The sequence below is a fragment of the Podarcis vaucheri genome (assembly GCF_965113315.1).
Source record: "Podarcis vaucheri genome assembly, chromosome: 3".
Classification (NCBI taxonomy): Eukaryota; Metazoa; Chordata; class Lepidosauria; order Squamata; family Lacertidae; genus Podarcis; species Podarcis vaucheri.
In genome coordinates this window covers 123,889,555-123,912,064 of record NC_138761.1, presented here as the reverse complement: position 1 = coordinate 123,912,064, position 22,510 = coordinate 123,889,555, and the positions used below count along the sequence as shown (strand labels likewise).

At 43.8% G+C, this 22,510-nt stretch overlaps 1 protein-coding gene across 1 annotated transcript; it reads left to right on the top strand.

The window, feature by feature from the left end:
* Nucleotides 1-2,826: 2,826 nt before the first annotated feature.
* Nucleotides 2,827-19,537, top strand: RHAG (Rh associated glycoprotein). Its single transcript, XM_082216438.1, has 10 exons — nucleotides 2,827-3,006; nucleotides 5,750-5,933; nucleotides 9,792-9,942; nucleotides 11,462-11,609; nucleotides 12,573-12,739; nucleotides 14,247-14,384; nucleotides 15,784-15,905; nucleotides 16,923-16,996; nucleotides 17,659-17,732; nucleotides 19,326-19,537. Exons 1-10 carry the CDS (start codon nucleotides 2,898-2,900, stop codon nucleotides 19,395-19,397), a joined length of 1,239 nt encoding a protein of 412 aa, XP_082072564.1. The 5' UTR covers nucleotides 2,827-2,897; the 3' UTR covers nucleotides 19,398-19,537.
* Nucleotides 19,538-22,510: the final 2,973 nt, after the last annotated feature.

The following is a 22,510-nucleotide window of genomic DNA, read 5'->3' as shown; positions in this document are numbered from 1 at the left end:
CCAGGGTCCTGAACCCACCCTGCCCGGCAATTGCAGAACCTTCCTTCCTGTTGCCCACAGCCAACGCGAGCTTCCCTCCCTCCATCCCCCTGAACCCCTATGTGATGGCCTGGGACTCGGGCTCGGACTCGGAACCGAAGGAGTCTCGGTCCACACCAGTTCCTCTGCCTCAGGCGGCATCTGAACTGAGTCTGGGGCCTGATTCTGAAGAGCCCCAGTCTGCACAGGTTCCCCTGCAACAAGCACCAGCTGGGCCGAGTCAGGGGCCTGAGCCTGCCCTGGCTCCAGATGTGGGGATGACCTCGTTGCCTTCAGCTGGGCAATCACGTGCAGCTGCTCCACTACCAGTTGGGTCAGGAGAGGCTGAGGCAGCCTCTGGGTCTAGTAACCCACCGACATCTCCTGAGCTGCAGAGACTCAGGTCTGAGAGAAGGAGAGACCTGAGTACTCGCAGGAGGAGACAGGGAGGTGTGTCACCGGGGGATCAGGACCAGCCGTTACCCCGACAGAGATAAAAGGCTGTCAGGCCCACCCCAGGTTGCAGGAGCAACATTGCTGCTTGCTGGAACCTGCCTGAGACCCTGTGCCTGACCTAGCCTGGTTTCCTTGAGACTTCCTTGAGCCTTGAGACTTGCCTTGGCCCTGTTGGACTGACTCCTCACAGAATCCTTGGATCTGGGACCAGACCTGGACTGTGTTGCTCAGGTTAACCCCTGCGTACCCTACTGCAAGCGGCTGGGTCCAATCCCTTCCAGCTTCTCCTCAAACCACACTCTCCAGCCCCATCCCACTCGGCCGCCCATCAATCCCATCACGATCCCAGGCACATGGGCACGCCAGGGAGGGGTGTGTGTGCATGTGTGTGAGAGCGAGTGACAGCTCCCTCAAACCGCTGGGAAGGGACCACCGGTTCGGCGGTGACTGCAATCCCACCCAGCTTCTCCTTCTCCACACACGCACCTGCTCCTCAGTTGCCGGGCGAAGCGGGTCTGAAGGGGGAGGGACCGGCCCATGGACCAGTCGGGCCTGGAGCCAAGCCCGGAGGAGCCATCACCATCACTGAGAAAGGCTTGTGGAAATGTGGGCATAGCGCGAAGGCGCAGCGGCCGTCACCAGCGCCCCAGCTGGACCCAGGGCGCCGGGTATCTCGCTGGAGGGCATGAGGGAGGAGCAGCCAGATGTGGCCACTGCTGCCCAGAGCCCGAGGTAGCGCCTCTTTCCTTTCCTCCCTCTTACTCGGTCGCCCTCCTCTCTCTCTCTCTCTCTCTCTCTCTCTCTCTCTCTTACACACACACACACCCATTGAAATACTTCCAAGTTTATGTTGATTAAAATTGTTCTTCATTGTAAGTATTTTATTGTTTTTCCTGTTTTTTGTGCACTACAAATAAAATATGTGCAGTGTGCATAGGAAATCATTCATATTTTTTCCCTAAACTATAGTCCGGCCCCCAACAGTGTCTGAGGGACAGTGAAGTGGCCTCCTGTTTGAGAACCCTGCTCTAGCCCTTTCTCTCCCCAAACATAAGAACACCAAAGTGTGCTAATAGTAATAATAACGATAATTCTTTATACCAAGCCCATCATGGGTTGCCCCAGCTACTCTGGGTGGCTTCCAACACATGAAAAGATCAAACATTAATAGTAACAATCTGATCCAATATAAACGATCACAATAACTTCAAAATAAACAACTTGTATCAAACAAAGCAACATTAAACAATCCATCAGAATCTAATAGTAAACAGTAAAATTAAACACCAGCAAATAAAAATTAAACAGTTTACACTTATCAACCACAATAAAGAATTACCAATCTATAATCAATAAAAATAACAGCAAATCACAATGCATAAAATACCACAAAGCATACAAAACCATGTAAAAGGGTCAAATTGAGAAACAAGGACAGGCAAATTATAAAACTATTAAAACTTCTCTCTTCTCAGCTGCTGCTGCGGCTGCTGTTCTCAAACTCATGGTTTGGGAAACACCATTGCATGATGAGGAACAGAAAGTCTCTCTCCCCGCACAGTTCTTCCTCTGTAGCAGCAGCAGTAGTAATAATAGTCTCCTGGATGTGGATATTTGAAAAAAGAAATTAAAAAGTGCTGGTACTGTGTACCGCTGAGTACTGTCTGAAAAAAAAGCAATGGTTCTGGGCACCTATTATCTATATCTATATATCTGTATCTATCTCATGTATAAAACCATTACAGTTCCACAATTTAGGGGCTGCCACAGAGAAGGCCCTCTCCTGAAGTGCCATTACCAACTTAAGGGTGGTTACCTTAATACCTGAGAAGGCCACTAGGGATAGATGGAGTCTTGCAGATATTTGGGGTCTAAGGCACCTGAGGCTTTAAACCACCTTGAGTTGGACCCAGAAACAATTCTGGCAACCAAATTGGGAAATACCATGCAGAGTTATTTGAACTTTGTACTACAAACCATTTCCGACAGATTATAGCCTCAGTGGCTATTTTTATACCTTTTAAACAATATGCAGGGGGGGGGGGACAGTTAAAAATAATAATAAAAAGTGTTCCGAAGCCATATAAACGTGAGTCATAATTTCATGACATTTCCATCCTTGCCATGACTTAGTGCTACTTTGGTTACAAGCCTATATATCCCACAGAATATTGCCTCCCTGGGTTTTTTTTTTTTTTTTTTGAAGAGCAGCATATAAAAATAACAATAATTATAAAGTCTGAGACAGGAGACTTTTGTGAAGTCCTCCTTTCAGTGAGCTTGACATGGGCAACGGCAGGTTTTTGCCATGTCATTCTGTTGTAACCCAAAGGAATATAAACATTGAGCCTCTCTCTCCCATTATCACTCGTCTGCAGACTGCTGCAAGGCTGGCCAACACAGATCCATCTTCCTTCACAACCATGAGGATCAAATTCCCCATACTTGCCATTTTCTTGGAGGTGGTCATTATAATTTTATTTGGAGTATTTGTAAAATATGACACAGTGGACAGGAGACAAGTATACCCACGTGAGTGTTTTCTATTTGTTACCTTTGTATAGTGCCCGTCTCATCAAGTTCTTGAAGAAGCCTGCTTTGTTAACTTGCTTTCTGGTACAGCGAGGTGCTATTTGCATTGCTGCACCATGGTGCACAAAGTTGGAGAGCTTCTTGGTTTGTCTCCTGGTGAGCATGTTGTACACCTTAAACTAGTAGCATATCAAATGGCCGTAAAGGTGCTGAAGGCTCTATCTCACTTCTGCCGCACGTTGCTTCTAGAAAGCAGACTTTTGTGGTGATAATGTGAGACTCCTGTTCCTGCTGCACCCATCAAAGTTGTCATTTAAAGTTTTGTTTCTGTTTAGGTCTCACTCCATCTAACCGCTTTGCAGAATTTGAGGATTCAAAGTGTCTTAGGCCTTGTGCATCTGAAATCTTCTGGCTTTGGAGACGACACAGAGGATTCTCATTTACCATTTTGAACTCCTATCTCGTTTTCCTGCCCACTCTCACACCCCAAGGGCTGAATGCTAGATTAAAACAGCCAGGCAATATAGGAATGGCTATCTTCTAACCCTTTGGCTTGAGTACTTTTCCTCCTGAAACTACGAAGTCACTGGGTTAGGGGGCTTTAACTGAGGCTGAAAGAAACTTACTGTCCTTTAGCCAGGCATAGCTTTTGTCACGTTACTGCAGTTCATCATCTATTCTGCAGAAGCCTTTAAATAGGATTCAGTAGATATGCATTCAATTGAGTTAATTTTAAGAATGGTCTGTCCCATAAACAATTAAACCAGGATTAATTTGCTAAAGTGTCTGTTTATTTAAGGTGGCATAAAATAAGTGTTATTACAAAGGTACCAAGTACTCATGTAGCGCTCAGCCATTTCACAAGTTATAATATGTAAACTTGTTTAATTAATTAATTACAATTAATCAATTCCTCAGCTCTGTTTGAAAAGTTTTGGAGACCACATACCCTTACGTAAGGTCACAAACAGCCGTGGAAGGATCAGGTCCCCCACTCCCATCCTAAAAAAGAAAATACTGTATTTTTCACTCTATAAGACACACCAGACCACAAGACGCACCTAGTTTTTGGAGGAGGAAAACAAGAAAAAAAATATTCTGAATCTCAGAAGGCAGAACAGCAAGAGGGATCGCTGCGCAGTGAAAGCAGCAATCCCTCTTGCTGTTCTGGCTTCTGGGATAGCTGCGCAGCCTGCATTCGCTCCATAAGACGCACACACATTTCCCCTTACTTTTTAGGAGGGAAAAAGTGAGTCTTATAGAGCAAAAAATACAGTAGGTGGAATTTTAAACATATCAACGCAACTGTTATTTTAAAAAATATATCTGTTAATTCTTTTTATAAAATCTATTGCAATATATTCCCAGAAATATGCATCTTTATACAATCCTGAGTTTGGGGATTTATTTTCCATATTTGAGACTAGCCTACCCATGTACCTGTTGCGTGTCGAGGAACCCATAGCCACCCTCAAGTAAAGACACAATTCAAACAGAATTTTTGTTAAAGGTTTTTGGCATAATTTTTGGCCACAACTTTATTGATTACAGCATGTGAGTGGTTGCTTAGGCATTGGTTCACGACGATCTTTTCCAGCCTAGAGGTAGGAACAAAACTGACATCCGCAAGCCTTCGAAAGTCAGTAAGGGAAAACAATTTTGGGGAGAGAATAGAGCCGGGCGCCAGGCTCTCACCTCTCCCCAAATGCTCCTGGGGCTCTTGCGTGGCCCTAGCCCCTTGACAGGTGTTTGGACAAGAGCATGGCAAGCCCCTGGATTCCTTTAACGGAATACCCTTGCAGCAGCAGCAGCAGCAGCACTGGAGGGGCCGGCACAGCAAACCATACCCCCTCCACCAAACAAAATTAACCAATGCCTAACTGCAACCTTATAGGGGACATGGGTGGCACTGTGGGTTAAACCACAGAGCCTAGGACTTGCCAATCAGAAGGTTGGTGGTTTGAATCCCCGCGACGGGGTGAGCTCCCGTTGCTAGGTCCCAGCTCCTGCCAACCTAGCAGTTCGAAAACACGTCAAGTGCAAGTAGATAAATAGGTACCGCTCCGGCGGGAAAGTAAACGGCGTTTCCGTGTGCTGCTCTGGTTCGCCAGAAGCGGCTTAGTCATGCTGGCCACATGATCTGGAAGCTGTATGGCGGCTCCCTCGGCCAATAAAGCGAGATGAGCTCCACAACCCCAGAGTCGGTCACGACTGGACCTAATGGTCAGGAGTCCCTTTAGCTTTACCTTAACTGCAGCCTTACAAGTTGTGACGATTTGCTACTCAAATGGCACCAGCCAATTAGCCAAATGGCAAAATTCCTACCAGGCCCCTGCCCCAAAAGCAGACGACCCCATGACAGACATAGCAAGGTCAATGCGAACAGCCCTAAATATAGGGCGGGTGGGCGGGTGATCCAATGCGCACCCAGCGGAAAGAGGAAGCTCAACGATGCGTGCAGGGAATAAATAGCCCCTCATCAGTCAATCATAAAATTGCTACACAAATTCTCTCCAACGACTGAGGGGTTCCCAATCAGAATCGTAGCCCTCTATACTAACCCGCCTAGCAACAGAGGGATGTCTTGGTTGCCCCCACTGCAACACGTGCTCTCCAGGAAGGAGAACCCGTTTTCTCAGAATGCTCTGTGGGAAAAGAGAGGGTTCTTCATAGTGGCCATTATTAGCTTTCAATTTATGCAACCCATCGTAGTCCCAACACATTGTCTTCCTTTTCCTTCCAGTCTTTCAGGATGTTCATGTGATGATATTTGTTGGGTTTGGTTTCCTGATGACTTTCCTGAAGAAATACAGCTTCAGCAGTGTTGGCATAAACTTCCTCGTTGCAGCCTTGGGTCTCCAGTGGGGCATCCTGCTGCAAGGATTCTGGCATATGCACTCAAATGAAATCCACATCAACATTGGCAGGTAAGGGGGGGCATCCTGAGAAGCCCCTGTCACTTAACAGACACCACTGTCACCGGAAAGCCCACAGGAATTCATAAAAGAGTCCCGTGGCTCCTTAAAGGCTGAAAATAGGATTGTGCTGTAAGCTTTTGCAAACTCGAAAACTAAAGCTCACTTCATCCGATCAGGTGTCCATGCTTAAACCAATGCTGTCTCCCACATCAACTTGTCCAAACATTAAACATTAGAAGCCCGTCCCTGTCCCATCACAGAAAAGGCATGCAGGGGGAAAGGAGAAGTCAGCCCCCCCAGAAAACACTGTTGCTGCTTACTCCAGGTGAAGTCAGACCTCACCTGGAGTACTGTGTCCAGTTCTGGGCACCACAGTTCAAGAGGGACACTGACAAGCTGGAACGTGTCCAGAGGAGGGCAACCAAAACGGTCAAAGGCCTGGAAGTGATGCCTTATGAGGAACGGCTAAGGGAGCTGGGCATGTTTAGCCTGGAGAAGAGGAGGTTAAGGGGTGATATGATAGCCATGTTCAAATATATAAGGATGTCACATAGAGGAGGGAGAAAGGTTGTTTTCTGCTGCTCCGGAGAAGCGGACACGGAGCAATGGATTCAAACTACAAGAAAGAAGATTCCACCTAAACATTAGGAAGAACTTCCTGACAGTAAGAGCTGTTCGACAGTGGAATTTGCTGCCAAGGAGTGTGGTGGAGTCTCCTTTTTTGGAGGTCTTTAAGCAGAGGCTTGACAACCATATGTCAGGAGTGCTCTGATGGTGTTTCCTGCTTGGCAGGGGGTTGGACTCGATGGCCCTTGTGGTCTCTTCCAACTCTATGATTCTATGATTCTAATCTTTGGGACATGAAGCAAAACTGAAAAATAAAAAATGCAAAAACATTCTCCCATTCTCCTGTTTGTTTAATATCCCTCTGATATTGTATAGGACATTCTGGTATTTTTGTTGCCTTGCTGTTGTCTTTGCTGTTTTGTAGTTATTTTCTTTTTAATAAATTTCACTTATGAGCATTATCAAAGGCAGTACAGCAATACCCTAAATAAATAAACGTGCCAAGATAAGACACGAGTTTATGCATCTGATGAAGAGGGTTCTACATGAATAAAGTTTGTGTTGGAATACATTTGTTAGGCTTTAAGGCACCACAAGACTCTTGGGATTCTTTCCTATCAATGCCCCTCCCCGACAGAAGGCTCTTGGGAAGTGGCTGGAAAACCCTCTGCCCAGTTTCATGGCCCTCTGAAAACGAGGAGACGGGTCAGTCCAACACTTCTGGGAGGTGATTCTGAGCTATGCAGCCTCTTTTCCATGCTTCTGGGAACTGCCAGAATGGTGGCCGAATGCACAATCTGGCCAATGAGCCAAACGTACATCCAGGAATTGGTGATCTAAAATCAGGCTTACCTTGGGTTTGAAGGCTGAATGTAATGCTGGTTTCTAGAAAGTAGTCATGCTGGGTGTTATATTGGGGTGGATGAGTTGAATACAGTGGTGCCTCGCAAGATGAAAAGAATCCGTTCCGTGATTCTCTTTGTCTAGCGGTTTTTTCGTCTTGCGAAGCAAGCCCATTGACGGATTAGCGGATTAGTGCTATTAGCGCTATTAGCGGCTTTTAGCGGCTTATCTGCTGATCGGATCAGCTGATAAGCGGCATAGTGGCTTAGAAAAAGGGAGGGGGAGGAAAAAAAACCAGCAGGAACTCGCAAGACATTGTCGTCTTGCAAAGCAAGCCCATAGGAAATTTGTTTTGCGAAGCACCTCCAAAACGGAAAACTCTTTCGTCTAGCAAGCTTTCCGTCTTGCGAGGTATTCGCTTGTAATGTTTATATTCTCTTCTTTTCTTTTCCCTTCATTTCCTCTGGATTTTTAACATTTAGTTTGGACAAAAAATTAAAATAAAATCAGGCTCACCCATGCATCCTCTTTTTGAAGTTTCAATGGGGCTTCCAAAGCCACCTTTACCCATCTGGTACTAGAACTGAATTTTATGCAGAAATAAAATCAAGCAAAAATTGATTTCAATAGAACTGCTTAGTTACTATCATTTCCCCATAGTGCTGGAGAAACCCAGCCAGATGGGTGGGTTATCATTATCATTATCATTATCATTATCATTATCATTATCATTATCATTATCATTATCACAACCACCCTCCCAATAGCATTGTCAAGTATATTGTAAAAGTCATGAAGTCAATAAATAAGACTTTTACACTTATATGAAAGTGTAAAATGAAGCAAATACAATTACAATGAGTTTCACTTGGAGCATATATTTTAACACAATTCATAGAGCCTCTCCAGGTTATTGCAATTTTCATGCAAAACTACACAGCTCAAAGTCAGCTGCTGCAATGAATTAATGTATCTTCCCTCAAGGTGGTGCTCTTGCAAATGAGTTCTTTGCATCTTTGCTCAGCGCATTTTCCCAGTGTCAAAATGCAGAGGGTTATGTTTAACGAAATACAATTTGCCGCCAGCAGCTCCACTGCTATAAATGTCATAGGCACCTATTAGAGACGGGTCTGCCTGTGACAGTGCTACTGGCAAGTGGCAAAACCTCATCTCTCATGCGCACACCGTTTCCTGCACTTTGCTGCTGCAATGTTGTGATGTGCATTCCCCATGAATGCAAAAAGCTGGGTGCATTTCCGCTCCCCACTTTTTACCTGAGACAAAGGAAACAGAAGACAAACTCAGCCAGGCACTCTCCTGGTCTTTTTCCTGCCATGGTCCCAGAAAGGAATTTGTAAGAGGATTGAACCAAAGGGGAAATGTGAGGTTAAAGTACATTTTTGTAGGGTTGTCTGGGTAAGGCCTCAAAGTCTCAATTCAATAATCAATTCAATAAACATCAGGCTATTTTTTCAAATTAATTGCATTTATTCCTTCAAATGGTTCGGGTCCAAACTAGACGTTCTAAGGCATGCACACACTGACCCTTGTCTTTTCTCCCTCTCCTCTCCTTGTTACACTGAATAGGAAGGGACAATGGTTCTCCCTGACATTAGCAGCCAACATTGTGAGCTGCAAGTGCAAGGAGATGCCCTAACAATGATGTCTGGTTGTGCTGTTTTATAAAGAAGAAAAAGATGGACAAGAAACACTGAGTGGGGGCAGTCTTATGTGGTACAGTGGTGCCTCACAAGACGAAATTAATCCGTTCCGCGAGTCTCTTCGTCTTGCGGTTTTTTCGTCTTGCGAAGCACGGCTATTAGGGGCTTAGCGGCTTAGCGGCTTAGCGGCTATTAACAGCTTAGCGGCTTTAAGAAAAAGGAAACAAACTCGCAAGAACTCGCAAGACGTTTCGTCTTGCGAAGCAAGCCCATAGGGAAATTTGTCTTGCGGAACGACTCAAAAAACGGAAAACTCTTTCGTCTTGCACGTTTTTCGTCTTGAGAGGCATTCGTCTTGCGAGGTACCACTGTACTTTTAATATCTGGGTTGGCCCTCAGGATGTTGACACCATATATTGTTCCTAGAGCTGTTGTTGTTTTAGAGTTTACCTGGAGGCCATTTTTTATTTTTTTGAAGCACTAGGAGCTGTTGGGTCCTGCTCTGGAATCTGCTCCTGATGCAGACTGGGCGTACATTCTGCACTAGAGGACCATGACTGCTTGTTCTTCAAACTAAAAATGGCCATAAACTTAAGTGCACATTTAAAAAACCATAAAGGGTGTAACTGGTAGCTAAGATCTTTCATACAGTCCCCATACAGCTTTCAAAGCCACATCTGCTTAGGCATACGATAGCATCATCATGCCACTTCATCCTGGTCTCTGAACCCTCATACATCTGTGACATCATACCTGACTTTGGTTTTTATTCTCCACATTCCCTTCCAATTGAAAGCATGATCAATGCAGACTTCAGCACAGCAGCTGTCCTGATTTCCTTTGGAGCTGTCCTGGGGAGAACAAGTCCTATCCAGATGCTGATCATGGCCATTTTTGAAATCACCATCTTTGCCTGCAATGAACACCTCGTCGTGTCAGTATTACAGGTAGGAATTTTCTGTGACATATACGAAGCGAGAAGAGTTGTTCACTTACCATATTTTTCGCTCCATAAGACACACTTTTCCCCTCCTAAAAAGTAAGGGGAAATGTGTGTGCGTCTTAGGAAGCGAATGCAGGCGGGGGGGGGGGGGCTCTGCTCAGCGCCCCCTTTAAAGAGCCGTGCGGAGCATGTGTGCGGCTCTTGCTGGCATTTCCCCAGGGAGGGAGAAGGGACTGATGGGCTGCCCTCTGTCCCTTCCCACACCTCCCAGAAAATCCAGCAAGAGCTGCTGCCAAGTTCTGCTCAGCGCTCCCTTTTGTCCCTCATCCCACTTTGCTGGAAAGCCAGCAGAAGAAGAGGCGCTGCGCAGCTATCGCTCTTGCTCTGCTGGCTTCTCAGCGAAGTGGGAGGAGGGACGGAAGGTTTTAAAGCAAGAAAAGCGAGAGCCACTTACATTCTCTGCGCAGAATATTTTTTTCTTCCTTTCCCCCTCTAAAAACTAGGTGCATCTTATGGTTGGGTGCGTCTTATGGAGCGAAAAATGTGGTATATTCTGCCCGTACTTTATAGTGGAAACATATCCTATCTCTGTTTAGTTTGATGTGCCTCAAGGCTTTGTGCTTACACTTGCTCTGTTTCATCTGCGTTGAAGCTTAATTCGTGCAGTGGTGTCTAGTGGGGTGGGGTGACTCCAGGGTCAGGAAAGCAGCTCCACCCCAACACATCAGCTGCCCCTGAATTCAAGAAGAACAGCAACATTTGACTGTCATTTAATGATCGCTCCTTCAGGGACCTTGCATTGATGCTGCCATGCCAAAAGATCCCCTGCAATCTGTCCTTTAAAGAGAGAGAGAGAATATAATGAATCATGAATGTTTAAAATGATTTGAAATAGTGTTGCATGGAAAACCCTTCTGGAAGGCAGTCCTGAGAGCTGACATTCTTGCCACGCTCACTTTTACATTTTGATCCTGTCCACTTTCACATGGCTGAAATCATACCATGTAGGCAAAAGCACAGCCCTGCACCTTGCATGTGCCAATGTTGACCTGGCTTGCTGGGGCTGGCAGAACACACTTCCTCCTTAGAAAGAAAAGGGTTCATTTTCCTCACCCATCTCTATCTGCCCATCAGTTTCTAACTCCAAAAGCCTGATATAGTAGTAGTAATAGTAATAAACCTAACAGCTGTTTATCCTGCAGCTTTAGGAGAGAGGAGTAGAGGGATGCACCTCAACAAGCCAACCCACCTCCCCAACTCAACCCTCCTCTTCTACGTAGTCACCAGACATTGTCTACGGACAAGGAGGGAGGGAGGGAGCCTTGAATACTTGTGCACTGGCACCAGAAACTTGAAATGAAAAGGATTCGTTTGGAAGACTCCCACGTATTCACAGTCATAATTATCTGAAGTTTTCACCCTCTTATGATGGCAGTTGTTGCTTGGCTTTAAGACAGCAGTTCAGCATACTACATGGTTAGGGTTAACAATTAATTGTTGCAACTAATTATGCTGTTTTGCAGGCCACTGATACTGGTGCATCCATGACTATTCATGCTTTTGGAGCCTATTTTGGGCTGGCAGTAGCTCGGGTCATATACCGCCCTGCTTTGAGAAATGGACATAAAAATGAAGGTTCTGTTTACAATTCCGACATGTTTGCTATGATTGGTGAGTAGGAGGCTTCTTTCTATTATGAGTCAATCTTCATGATACTGTGGAGAAGAAACATATCATACCATGAGGGTGGCCAACAAAAGCTCTTTTCAAAAGCTATTTATCATATGATGCCTTGTCTGGTATTACTGCATGGTCAAGGGTTCTGAACCAGTTATGCCAGGAGACTCAGGTTATTAGGTCTGTATGAAAGAACCACGAGGGCCTGATGCCACAGACATTAGGCACTTTTAATTCCAGCTTTTGGATTGATAGAAACAGTTGTCTCACTTCTCCAAGGGATGTGGAATTGTGAAATGTACAGCTGTACTAAGCCACCAAGTGATCTGGATGAAGTCCTAAGTGCTGCCCTGACACAATTTGCCAGGCATGATGGAACACCAGTATTGGTGTACCAGTGCGATGATAGTTCAGGTGGTCACATTGGACCAAGTGTACGATAATTGGAGGGAAGAAAAGTATAGGAAGGTTCCAGTCCCAGAATCACTGGTTAAGAGGATCAGGCAACAGAGGATGGGGAAGATCTCTCCCTGGGACCTTTGGGCGTCATCAGAGTTTTCTTTTCTTTTTTAAAATGTATTTTATTTAAGATTTTCTTGTTTTACAAAAGTATGTGCAATGTCTCTCTCGTATTTCCCCATACAAAAGTATGTGCAATGTCTCTCTCGTATTTCCTCGATGGCCCTTGTGGTTGGCTGTGGTGGTCTTTGTTTTCATGTGTGAGTGTGGTGGGTGGGTGTTTTGGATCAGGCTAGCCATATTGATTTGTATGCTGTTGGTGGATTTTTGTCGTCTTGTTGGGCTGTGTATGTGATAAAGGGGAGCCATACTGGGAATCATCAGAGTTGAGAATACAGGGAGCTATCTGGGTCTGACCAGCTTCCAATGTCCTTCAAAGAAGACCAGAGGAGATTAATTAATGACATCCTGCATTTTTTTGTTATATTATTTATATAGGTACCCTTTTCCTCTGGCTGTTTTGGCCCAGTTTTAACTCAGCAGTTGCAGCAACAGCAGAGGCCCAGCAAAGAGCAATCATCAACACATACTTTGCTTTGGCAGCTGGCACACTCACAGCATTTGCCACCTCTATCCTGGTGGAAGGCAGAGGCAAACTTGACATGGTAAGCTTTGTCTTGAGCACGATGCATATCCATCACAGTTAACAACCACTCATTTATGTCGGGGTTTCTCATTTCTCTACTCTCTAAATTCAGTTCACCACATTCCCACATCTGTTTACAATTCAAGAAAGTCATCACAAAAATTCATCAGCATTTGGATTCTCTTAATACGCAGATTTTTGTATGCAATTTTGCTTATTATGCACAATTCTTTACAAGCTAATCTTATGGTTTTTAACACTTTCCCCCAATATATGCATTTTGCACATATGTTTTTGGTTGGAGGACTGCATCACAAAATTTGGAGAACCAAATTTCTTCCTTATCACTAGTATGGATTCAGTTGGGTTTCTCAGAATGTCAGTATACAGTTGTTGCCTCCGAGCCACCCAAATCAGGGATTGTTTTGTTTTGGCTAGAATGAATTTTTATAGACTTCATAAAGGTTTATGTCTTCTGGGGCTGTTCCTATCTGACACACTTTGCAGAACATGTTGGCAATCGCCTTTTTAAAAACATACCAGATTTTTACAAGATAGGACAAATCCAGATTAAATGGGGCAGGGAGACGATACAGACTGGGATTTTGCTGTCAATGCCATCATGTGGACACTTTGAAAAACCTGTGTCCACAAGGAGCACTCATCCTACAATAAACATCCACCAGGAAGACCCTTTGTTGAAAATGTAATTAATTGTATGTAGGGATTGCAAAATGTGTCCATTTTGCTTTCTTTTCATTTCTCATTTTTACACTCTTAAATTCAGTTCTCCGCATTTCCACATCACTTTGTAATATATATTTTTTAGTCCTCATGAAAATTCACCAGCATTTTAATGCAGTTTTCTCCCAATATACACATTTTTGTTTGCAATTTTGTCTTATTACTCATTTTGCAAAGCATTTCCTATGCCATTTTCACTAATGTATTCATTTGTATGCACATTTTTGTGTATTTCTGTACACATCACTTGAGTAAAGAACTGCAGTTCAAAATCCAGAGAAGTGCAAACTTTCCAAAGGATGACTGTTTCTAGTCACATAGTTTCTTACAAAGTGTGAATTAGGAAGGTTCACCTTTAAATGCAAATTGGATCTAATTTCTCCTCCACCTCTAGTTTTAAGTCACCAGCTACAGTGAAAAGACCAATTTGTAGGGCTAGTGGTATGGGTGAGGGAAAGAGGATAACTCTGTGAACTACTTACAGCCAGAATGCAATTCTGGTTAGCCTGCTGGTCACATCTAATTTCTGCATTACAGGCGACTCCCCACTTACATGAAGGTTGCGTTCTGGGCCCCTCCGTGCTTAAGTGAAATGTGCCCCTGGTCACGTGAGGATGCCAAGTCGGGCTTTAGCGCAATTCTTTTTGCAACTGCTTTTCGAATGCCATCTTTGCAAATTCCTTTGCAACTATCATGCACTACTAGTCAATTACAGGAAAGGCAAATGGTCTCTTGGTTTTACTGGTGTGATATAACGTGTCAATATGTTGTGCCCCACATAGGTACACATTCAAAATGCTACCTTGGCAGGAGGAGTTGCTGTGGGTTCCTGTGCCGACCTGAACATCTTACCTTTCGGTGCAATGTTAATTGGCAGCACAGCTGGATTCATCTCAGTTGCTGGATTCAAATACTTGACGGTGAGTGCTACTTCGTTCTTTTTAGATTTGTCCTACCTTTGATAAGAGAATTTGCACACTGTACTGAGTAGGCCGAAATCCAAGCTGTGCTTGTTAGTTTACTTAACAGTTATTGCCGTGGCTCAAGTTGCCAGGATTCTGCTCCTTTCTGAGTGCATTTTCAAAGCCAATCAAAGGGAGTGATGGGAAATTTCAATATAATCCTGACTTATTCTGGTATCTAGATAAATTTCCTTTGGTACATCAGCGCCTGCCACAATTAAAGATTATGGTTGCTGTTGAGTGAATGTCCCATTCCATTGCCCTTGAGCAGGCCGGCTTCTCTGCTGAGCATCACACCATTCAGCACCTGGCAGCAATGGGAGTTCATGCCTCTGTGTGGTGCCCTTACACAATTTGAGCTCTCTCACATTCTTCTGAATGGCTGGAGACAGTTTTTGTCAGACTGATTTCCACATTTGGAGCAGGAAAGAAAAAAGTTCCCCCGGTCATACTGGGAATTTGCCTTATTGCCAACATAGAGGCGTGCAACTGTTTTTTTCTTACCATATGGGGAGACTTGTCTCATCGGGTGGCAAGGAAAATTGTGTTGGCTTCTGAGTCAGTAGTCTTACTAAAGCCAGAAACAGCTTCCCATTCCACCATTACTCCTCTGAAGTCTCTCAGCCCCACTCACCTCACAGAGTGTTTGTTATGGGGGAGGAAGGGAAAGGAGATTGTGAGCCACTTTGAGACTCCCTCGGGTAGTGATAAAGCGGGGTATCAAGTCCAAATGCCTCCTCCTCCTCCTCCTCTTCTTCTTCTTCTTCATCATCATCATCATCATCATCACCTTCTTCTTCTCCCTTGCATGGTCACAGCCTCAAATTCAATTGTCCAAAGATGTTACTATGTTGTATCCTATCTAGCAGTGGCGTAGCGTGGGGGGTGCAGGGGGGGCCAGCGGCACCGGGCGCAACATCTGGGGGTTAGGGTTAGGGGGCGCAAATCCACGGGTTAGGGGACGCAAATTACTTGCCTTGCCCCGGGTGCTGACAACCCACGCTACGCCATTGCTATCTAGGGAAATATTTTTGAGATGATCAATAAATCACAGAATAGGAAGGGACCACCAGTGTCATCGAGTCTGACCCCCTGCAATGCAGGAATCTCAGCTCAAGCATCCATGACAGGTGGCAATCCAACCTCTGCTTAAAAACCTTCAAGGAAGGAGAGTCCACAGCCTCCTGAGGGAGACCTTTCCAAAATGTAGATTATATTGCAGGATACAGTGGTGTCATTTTATGTTGTGCAAATTTGCTCTTCATGCAAGACAACCTGTGAAAGCAAAGAAGAACAACATCCTTTCTAGATACCCTGTTTTACAGTGACTTGGAAATAACCTTTTGTTTCCTTACAGCCTTTCTTTGCCTCAAAGCTGAAGATTCAAGACACCTGTGGAGTCCATAACCTCCATGGCTTACCTGGCCTTTTGGGAGGCATTGCAAGTATTATTGCAGCTGCTTTACAAGTCGACAGCAAGTGAGTTGCATAGAATCAGGTTGTATCTGCTAGTAAAATAACATGCTTTAATTGGTTGCAAACTAAGTTTTGACAGGAGACAAAAATGGCCAAACTAAGAATGTATGAAATGTTGCTTTTAGATTGCCTTCTTGGGATGCAGTCGCTTTGCAGTGGGAGCAGTGTTAGAGCACAGATCTAATCCAGAGCACAGATTCGAATCATAGAATTGTAGAGTCGGAAGGGAACCCCAGGGTCATCTACTCCAACCCCCTGCAATGCAGGAATCTCAACAGACCACAAGGCCAGCACAGTATAGAAGAACAGAATGTTTCAGTTCCACTTTCTCTCATTTTCTCATTTCCCCCCAATCTTAAGATCTGCTCTCTACATTCCATGTCACTTTTCAATTTACTTGTTTTAAAGTCCTTATGAAAATTGCCCAGAACTTTATACAGTGGTACCTCAGGTTAAGTACTTAATTCGTTCTGGAGGTCCGTACTTAACCTGAAACTGTTCTTAACCTGAAGCACCACTTTAGCTAATGGGGCCTCCCGCTGCTGCCGCGCCTCCGAAGCACAATTTCTGTTCTTATCCTGAAGCAAAGTTCTTAACCTGAAGCACTATTTCTGGGTTAGCAGAGTGTGTAACCTGAAGCGTATGTAACCTGAGGTACCACTGTGATGTGTTTTTCTCACTTTGTATATTCTTGCAAGCAATTTTCTCTTACATACTGTATTTCATGTTATTTTCACCAGTATATGAATTCTTATGTGCACTTTCTCCTAATATATTATTTGGCTGGAGAACTTTGAAATGTAAATTTAACATTGAGCCTCCTCCTTTCAATCCTGAAGGCAGGGGCAGTAGAGAAGTCTAGAGGACGACACTGGCAGCTAGGGGACCACTGAATATTGGACTGTCACATTATTTTTAAAAAAGCTACATGTGTTTTATGTCCCAAAGAACACACCTAACAAATTCCACTCATCATGAGTGAAGGTGATGCAATATGTATTTTATCTCCCCATCCTACAGTTTATCGACTGGTATGCAGGCTGCTGCTCTGGGATGCTCCATTGCAATTGCTTTGGTAGGAGGAGCTTTTACAGGTCAGTAAAATACAGGCCCTTATCGGTGCTGTCTGAGGCTGCTTTCAGACGGGTGTTTGTTGTGGAACAGTTGCACCCCATTTATCTATTTAACAGCATTAATATGTCGATCAGTTGTAATAAACCCTCTAAGCAGTTTGCAAGAAGTGTTAAAACGATTAATAAAAACAGTTTAAGACCACTAAAAATATTTAAGGAGAAAGAAGAATAAAAGTAAAAAACGCTAAAACGTGTCTGCTTCTATGTGTCTGGATAGGCTTGAAAGATGTTTGAAACAGGAGCTGAAAGAGTGCGTGGAAAGCCCAAGGGTTGTTGTTTTTTTTTGAAAAACAACAACAAACATATTTACAATATTAAACCACAATCTGGAAACCTCCTTACAAGTGTGTCTGTTTTACTGTGTAGAACCTAGTGTGAAATATAATTGCACTAGCAAGAAAACAGAAGACCCCTCAACATTCTATTGCTTCAAGTTGAATTAAAATACACAAAGCTAATGTTAAGCCTAAATTTTACTTTGGGGGGCACAAATTGAATGAGATAATAGACTAATGAGGTTTCTGTGGCATTTCTCCAATATTCCGTCTTACTATTGTTATAGAAAATCTGTTATGGGATGTTTTTAACTACGACTGTGTCCCCCCCCCCCCTCCTCAATGTAGGGTTGATTCTACATTTGCCTTTCTGGGAGCAACCACCTGATCAGAACTGCTATGATGACTCCGTGTATTGGGAGGTAGGACAGAATAATACAACCGAGTGCATAAAAATAGCATTTTTCTTTCATGGTATCAGCACGATTAGATAGCCAGTGCCAATGTCTCTTTCTGGTCCATCCTTCCAATTTCTTAATAAATGGCTCCACTTTGCAGCGCTCTTTTCCAGATCACATTTGCCTAATTGGGAATCCCAGGGCATAGAAGGATGTGCTGTGAGCTGTGCTGTAATTTATTCAACCCAGAGTTTTAGAATTATCACAAGATAGTCCCCCCCCCCACCTTTATTGTTAGACTTCATTGTGCGGGGATTGTTTGATTTGCTTTTTCTTTCTTTTCAATTAGTTTTTATTAAAGTTTTTTTAAAAAAAAACACAGATAAAGGGGAAGGCCTCCACTATTGTCTCCACTTTCAATTTCTAGGCTAGCTGAACTTTAGTGTGAAGCCTGCATTCCTAAGTTAACCATGGGAAAGCTTTTCATGTTACAATTATAACAGTATTTTCCATTACCCTGTTCTCTATTAACCTCCCATAGAGCTCCTTTGTATCCTTTCTCTGGACTCCATAGTGTAGGCACCAGCCCATCTGAACCCCATAGCTCACCCACCCCTCTGCTTTCCCCTTGTTTTCCCACCCCACAGGTCTCTCTGAATTCCCTTTCCTCCCTCAGCACCTCAGAGAGCATAGCAGTCTCTCTGCACCCCAGCCATCGCCTTAAACCTCTTCATCTTTCTGACCTCACAGTTCTCTCTGCAACCAGTTCTCAATCATTTTCCTTTTCCTCTCCAGCCTTTCCCTCTCAGAGGCAAAATGCACATCACTAGTAAATGCACGGTCACATTTAACATATGGGGTTTTTTTGTTTTGTTTTTAAAACAGCAGCAAATGGCAGATACAGGACAGCAGAATGTTCATCACTGTGAAGCTGTGATTTTTTTAAGCAATATCTTTTAATTGGTTTCAGTCCTGTTTTTAATGGACTTGGACAGGCAACTGATGTTCTTTCCACAAATGTGCAAGTTAACTGGTATCTCTTGCTGAAGATTCAGTAAAAAGACATGTTCCCATAGACAGGTGGAAAAGGACCACATCTTTGGAATTTCTCAAAGGAGGCTTAAAAAGTTAGGCAGAAGACTGCCTTTGGCCAACTTTTAAAGGAAGAGCTCTTCTGCATGTTACCTTGTACAGCAGGAAACTGACAGAAATGGCAAATCACTTTTTAAAAAATAGGATGACACCTGTACAAGGAGTTTGAAGAACGCAGCTAAATCCCTCTGCAAGTTGTTTGTTGACTTTGAATTGGATTTGTCTTTTGAAGTGAACTCACTGTTGGAAACTAGCAGAAGTCTGGAGGCAATGGCTTAAAATCCCAGCTCTGAAACTTTCTGAATAGATCAACCATCTATCATTGCTGCAACCATCCAGTTTACAGTCTTCAGCACTAGCTAACCTGCATAAAAACATAACAGTCTGATCTTGTTTATCACAATGGTTTAAGGGATTACAAAAAAGATATTGAACTCGCTTTAGATTTTGGTATGTGTGGTGTAACTTCCTTTGGCTACCAACTAAATTCTGTCTACTCAAACATCTTGTCTGGTTTCCTTCTAGGTTCCCCTTGAAGAGCCATCATACGAGAGCAGTTTTCATTTACCCAGAGAGCCGCAGCAAGCTCAGCACTGAAGCACAGAAGGAACTATACATATTTAGCTATTTTCCCAAAGGTGTTTTCTGTTTCTGGTGAAATAACTGGACCATGCATTGTTTTTTTCAGTTTATATCTGCTTTAATTTACTGCAAAAATAAAACCAGAGCAAAATGTTTTTCTGGACTAGTATTAATATTATGCACATTCACGCATTACAGCACTACCCACTCAATGCTTGTGTTTCTAATGTATTCAGAACCTGGCAGCAAAATAATTTGAGAGAATGCTTACTGATAAAATAAATACGCAAAGTGACAAGTGACTTCACACCCAATCTGCAATTTCCTGGAGTTGATCAGACAGACCCTAAAATGAAACCAGATGCTATAATTTAGTGCCTCTTTTCATAGATACAGTGGTGCCTCGCAAGACGAAAAGAATCCGTTCCGTGATTCTCTTCGTCTAGCGGTTTTTCGTCTTGCGAAGCAAGCCCATTGACGGATTAGCGGATTAGCGCTATTAGCGGCTTTTAGTGGCTTTTCGGCTTATCGGATCAGCTGATAAGCGGCTTAGCGGCTTAGAAAAGGGGGGGAGGGAAAAAACTCGCAGGAACTCGCAAGACATTTTCGTCTTGTGAAGCAAGCCCATAGGAGATTCATTTTGCGGAGCACCTCCAAAACGGAAAACTCTTTCGTCTAGCGAGTTTTCCGTCTTGCGAGGTATTCGTCTTGCGGGGCACCACTGTACTGCATTTAACTCAACTCTTTCCACCATAACAAAGGTAAAGGTAAAGGGATCCCTGACCATTAGGTCCAGTTGCGGACGACACTGGGGTTGCGGCGCTCAACTTGCTTTATTAGCCGAGGGAGCCGGCGTACAGCTTCTGGGTCATGTGGCCAGCATGACTAAGCCGCTTCTGGCAAACCAGAGCAGCGGACGGAAACACCATTTACCTTCCCGCCGGAGCGGTACCTATTTATCTACTTGCACTTTGACATGCTTTCAAACTGCTAGGTTGGCAGGAGCAGGGACTGAGCCACGGGAGCTCACCCTGTCATGGGGATTCGAACTGCCGACCTTCTGATCAGCAAGCCCTAGGCTCTGTGGTTTAACCCACAGCGCCACCCGTGTCCCTTCCACCATAATATTGGTAGTAAAATTTTAAAATCCTAATCTGGGCATCAGTTGCATAAAATAAACAGTAGCTATTGATTATGATGGTACTGAGTAAAAGGAAATAATACCACAGTAGTCAAAGAAACTGAAATACAAGCAGTACAATTTATTTAAGACACTTCAAACCATGGAAAGCATTACTTGTGACTAGTGCTTTTTTCCTTGTTGCTGTTTAGTTGTTTAGTCGTGTCCGACTCTTCGTGACCCCATGGACCAGAGCACGCCAGGCACTCCTGTCTTCCACCGCCTCCCGCAGTTTAGTCAGACTCATGTTTGTAGCTTCAAGAACACTATCCAACCATCTCGTCCTCTGTTGTCCCCTTCTCCTTGTGCCCTCCATCTTTCCCAACATCAGGGTCTTTTCCAGGGAGTCTTCTCTTCTCATGAGGTGGCCAAAGTATTGGAGCCTCAGCTTCACGATCTGTCCTTTCAGTGAGCACTCAGGGCTGATTTCCTTCAGAATGGATACGTTTGATCTTCTTGCAGTCCATGGGACTCTCAAGAGTCTCCCCCAGCACCACAATTCAAAAGCATCAATTCTCCAGCGATCAGCCTTCAGCTTTTTTCCTACATATATATATATAAAGGTGCCAGTGCTGTGTACCACGGAGCTCTGCCAGAAAAAAGCACTGTTTGTTACATAGGTTGCACACCACCCCCAATCTCTGCTGATCATTAGCAAGATTTCAGCTGGGTATCACGGCAATGACTCACAGGCTCCTTCCAGAAGAAGGGTGGTGTGGCGTTTGCCCGTTCGTTTGAGTCTGTCTGTACAGGGGGGAGAGATAGGGTTAAAAATATAGACCAATAGGAAAGCCGGAGGCGGCCCACCTGTGTATAAAAGGGCTTAGCCCTATGCGACAACAGCAGCAAGAATACTCATCGCAAAGCACTGGAAGACTCAAGATTTGCCCACTCTGGAAGAATGGCAGATGCAACTGATAGACTATATGGAATTGGCAGAAATGACTGGCAGAATCCGAGACCTGGGAGAAGAGACAGTGGAAGAGGACTGGAAAAAATTCAAGGATTATTTGCAAAAGCATTGTAAACTTTATGAATGTTAAAATGATGCAGGATATAAAAACAATATGGCATTAGTAAACTAGTGGAAAGGAATATGAAAATAATTGAAGTATAAGAAATAGAGATGAAATTGGAATAATATTATGTCAAGTTTAAGTATCTAAATATTTGATAACAAGAGGCAAAGTTGGAGACATAATTGTTGAAACTTACAATTTAAAACAATTTTTAAGAGAAGGTGAAATATTGCGGAATATGATTTTGTAACTAGGAACACAGAAAAGGGAGACGTGAGGGAGTCACGAAAGAGGGTTATGAAAATGATATTTAAGAAAATGAACTATTTTTTTTCTTTTGTGTTTTTCTATGCATTTTCTATTTGTATTTTTGTATGTTTTTTATGCTTCTTTTTTGTTTTCTTTTTTTGATTTAAGTTTGTTGTAATGTTTGAATTCTTTAAAATCTTCAATAAATATTTTATTAAAAAAGGGGGGCTTAGCCCGAGGTTGGAGTTGTTGTTGTTGGAGTTGTTGGTGGGTAGTTGGTTGGTTTTAGTGGGTTGACTGGTTGGGAAAGGCAGTTGGAAAAGCAGTTGGCAGACAGTTGGTAATAGAGAGACAGTTAGGGCAGTGGATTCTTGAGTGAGGGGAGGTAGAAGAGATAGAGAGAGGAAAATAAGACTAAGACAGTAAAGAGTAACAATGTTTGGAATGCCGGAAAAGTTTGTTTGTGTCTGAAATAAAATACACTCTTCTTTACTAATTAGGAACCTGAATGAGGCTGAAGTGATTTTACCGGGGAGGACCTGGTTGGTGGCAGCCCCAGTCTCTGCTGATCATTAGCAAGATTCCAGCTGGGTTTCGGGAGCTTAGCCAGGGTCGTGTTTCTGTAGGGAATCAAGACATCGCAGAGACTGGCTTGTCTTTAAGAAATTTGGTTTATTTTA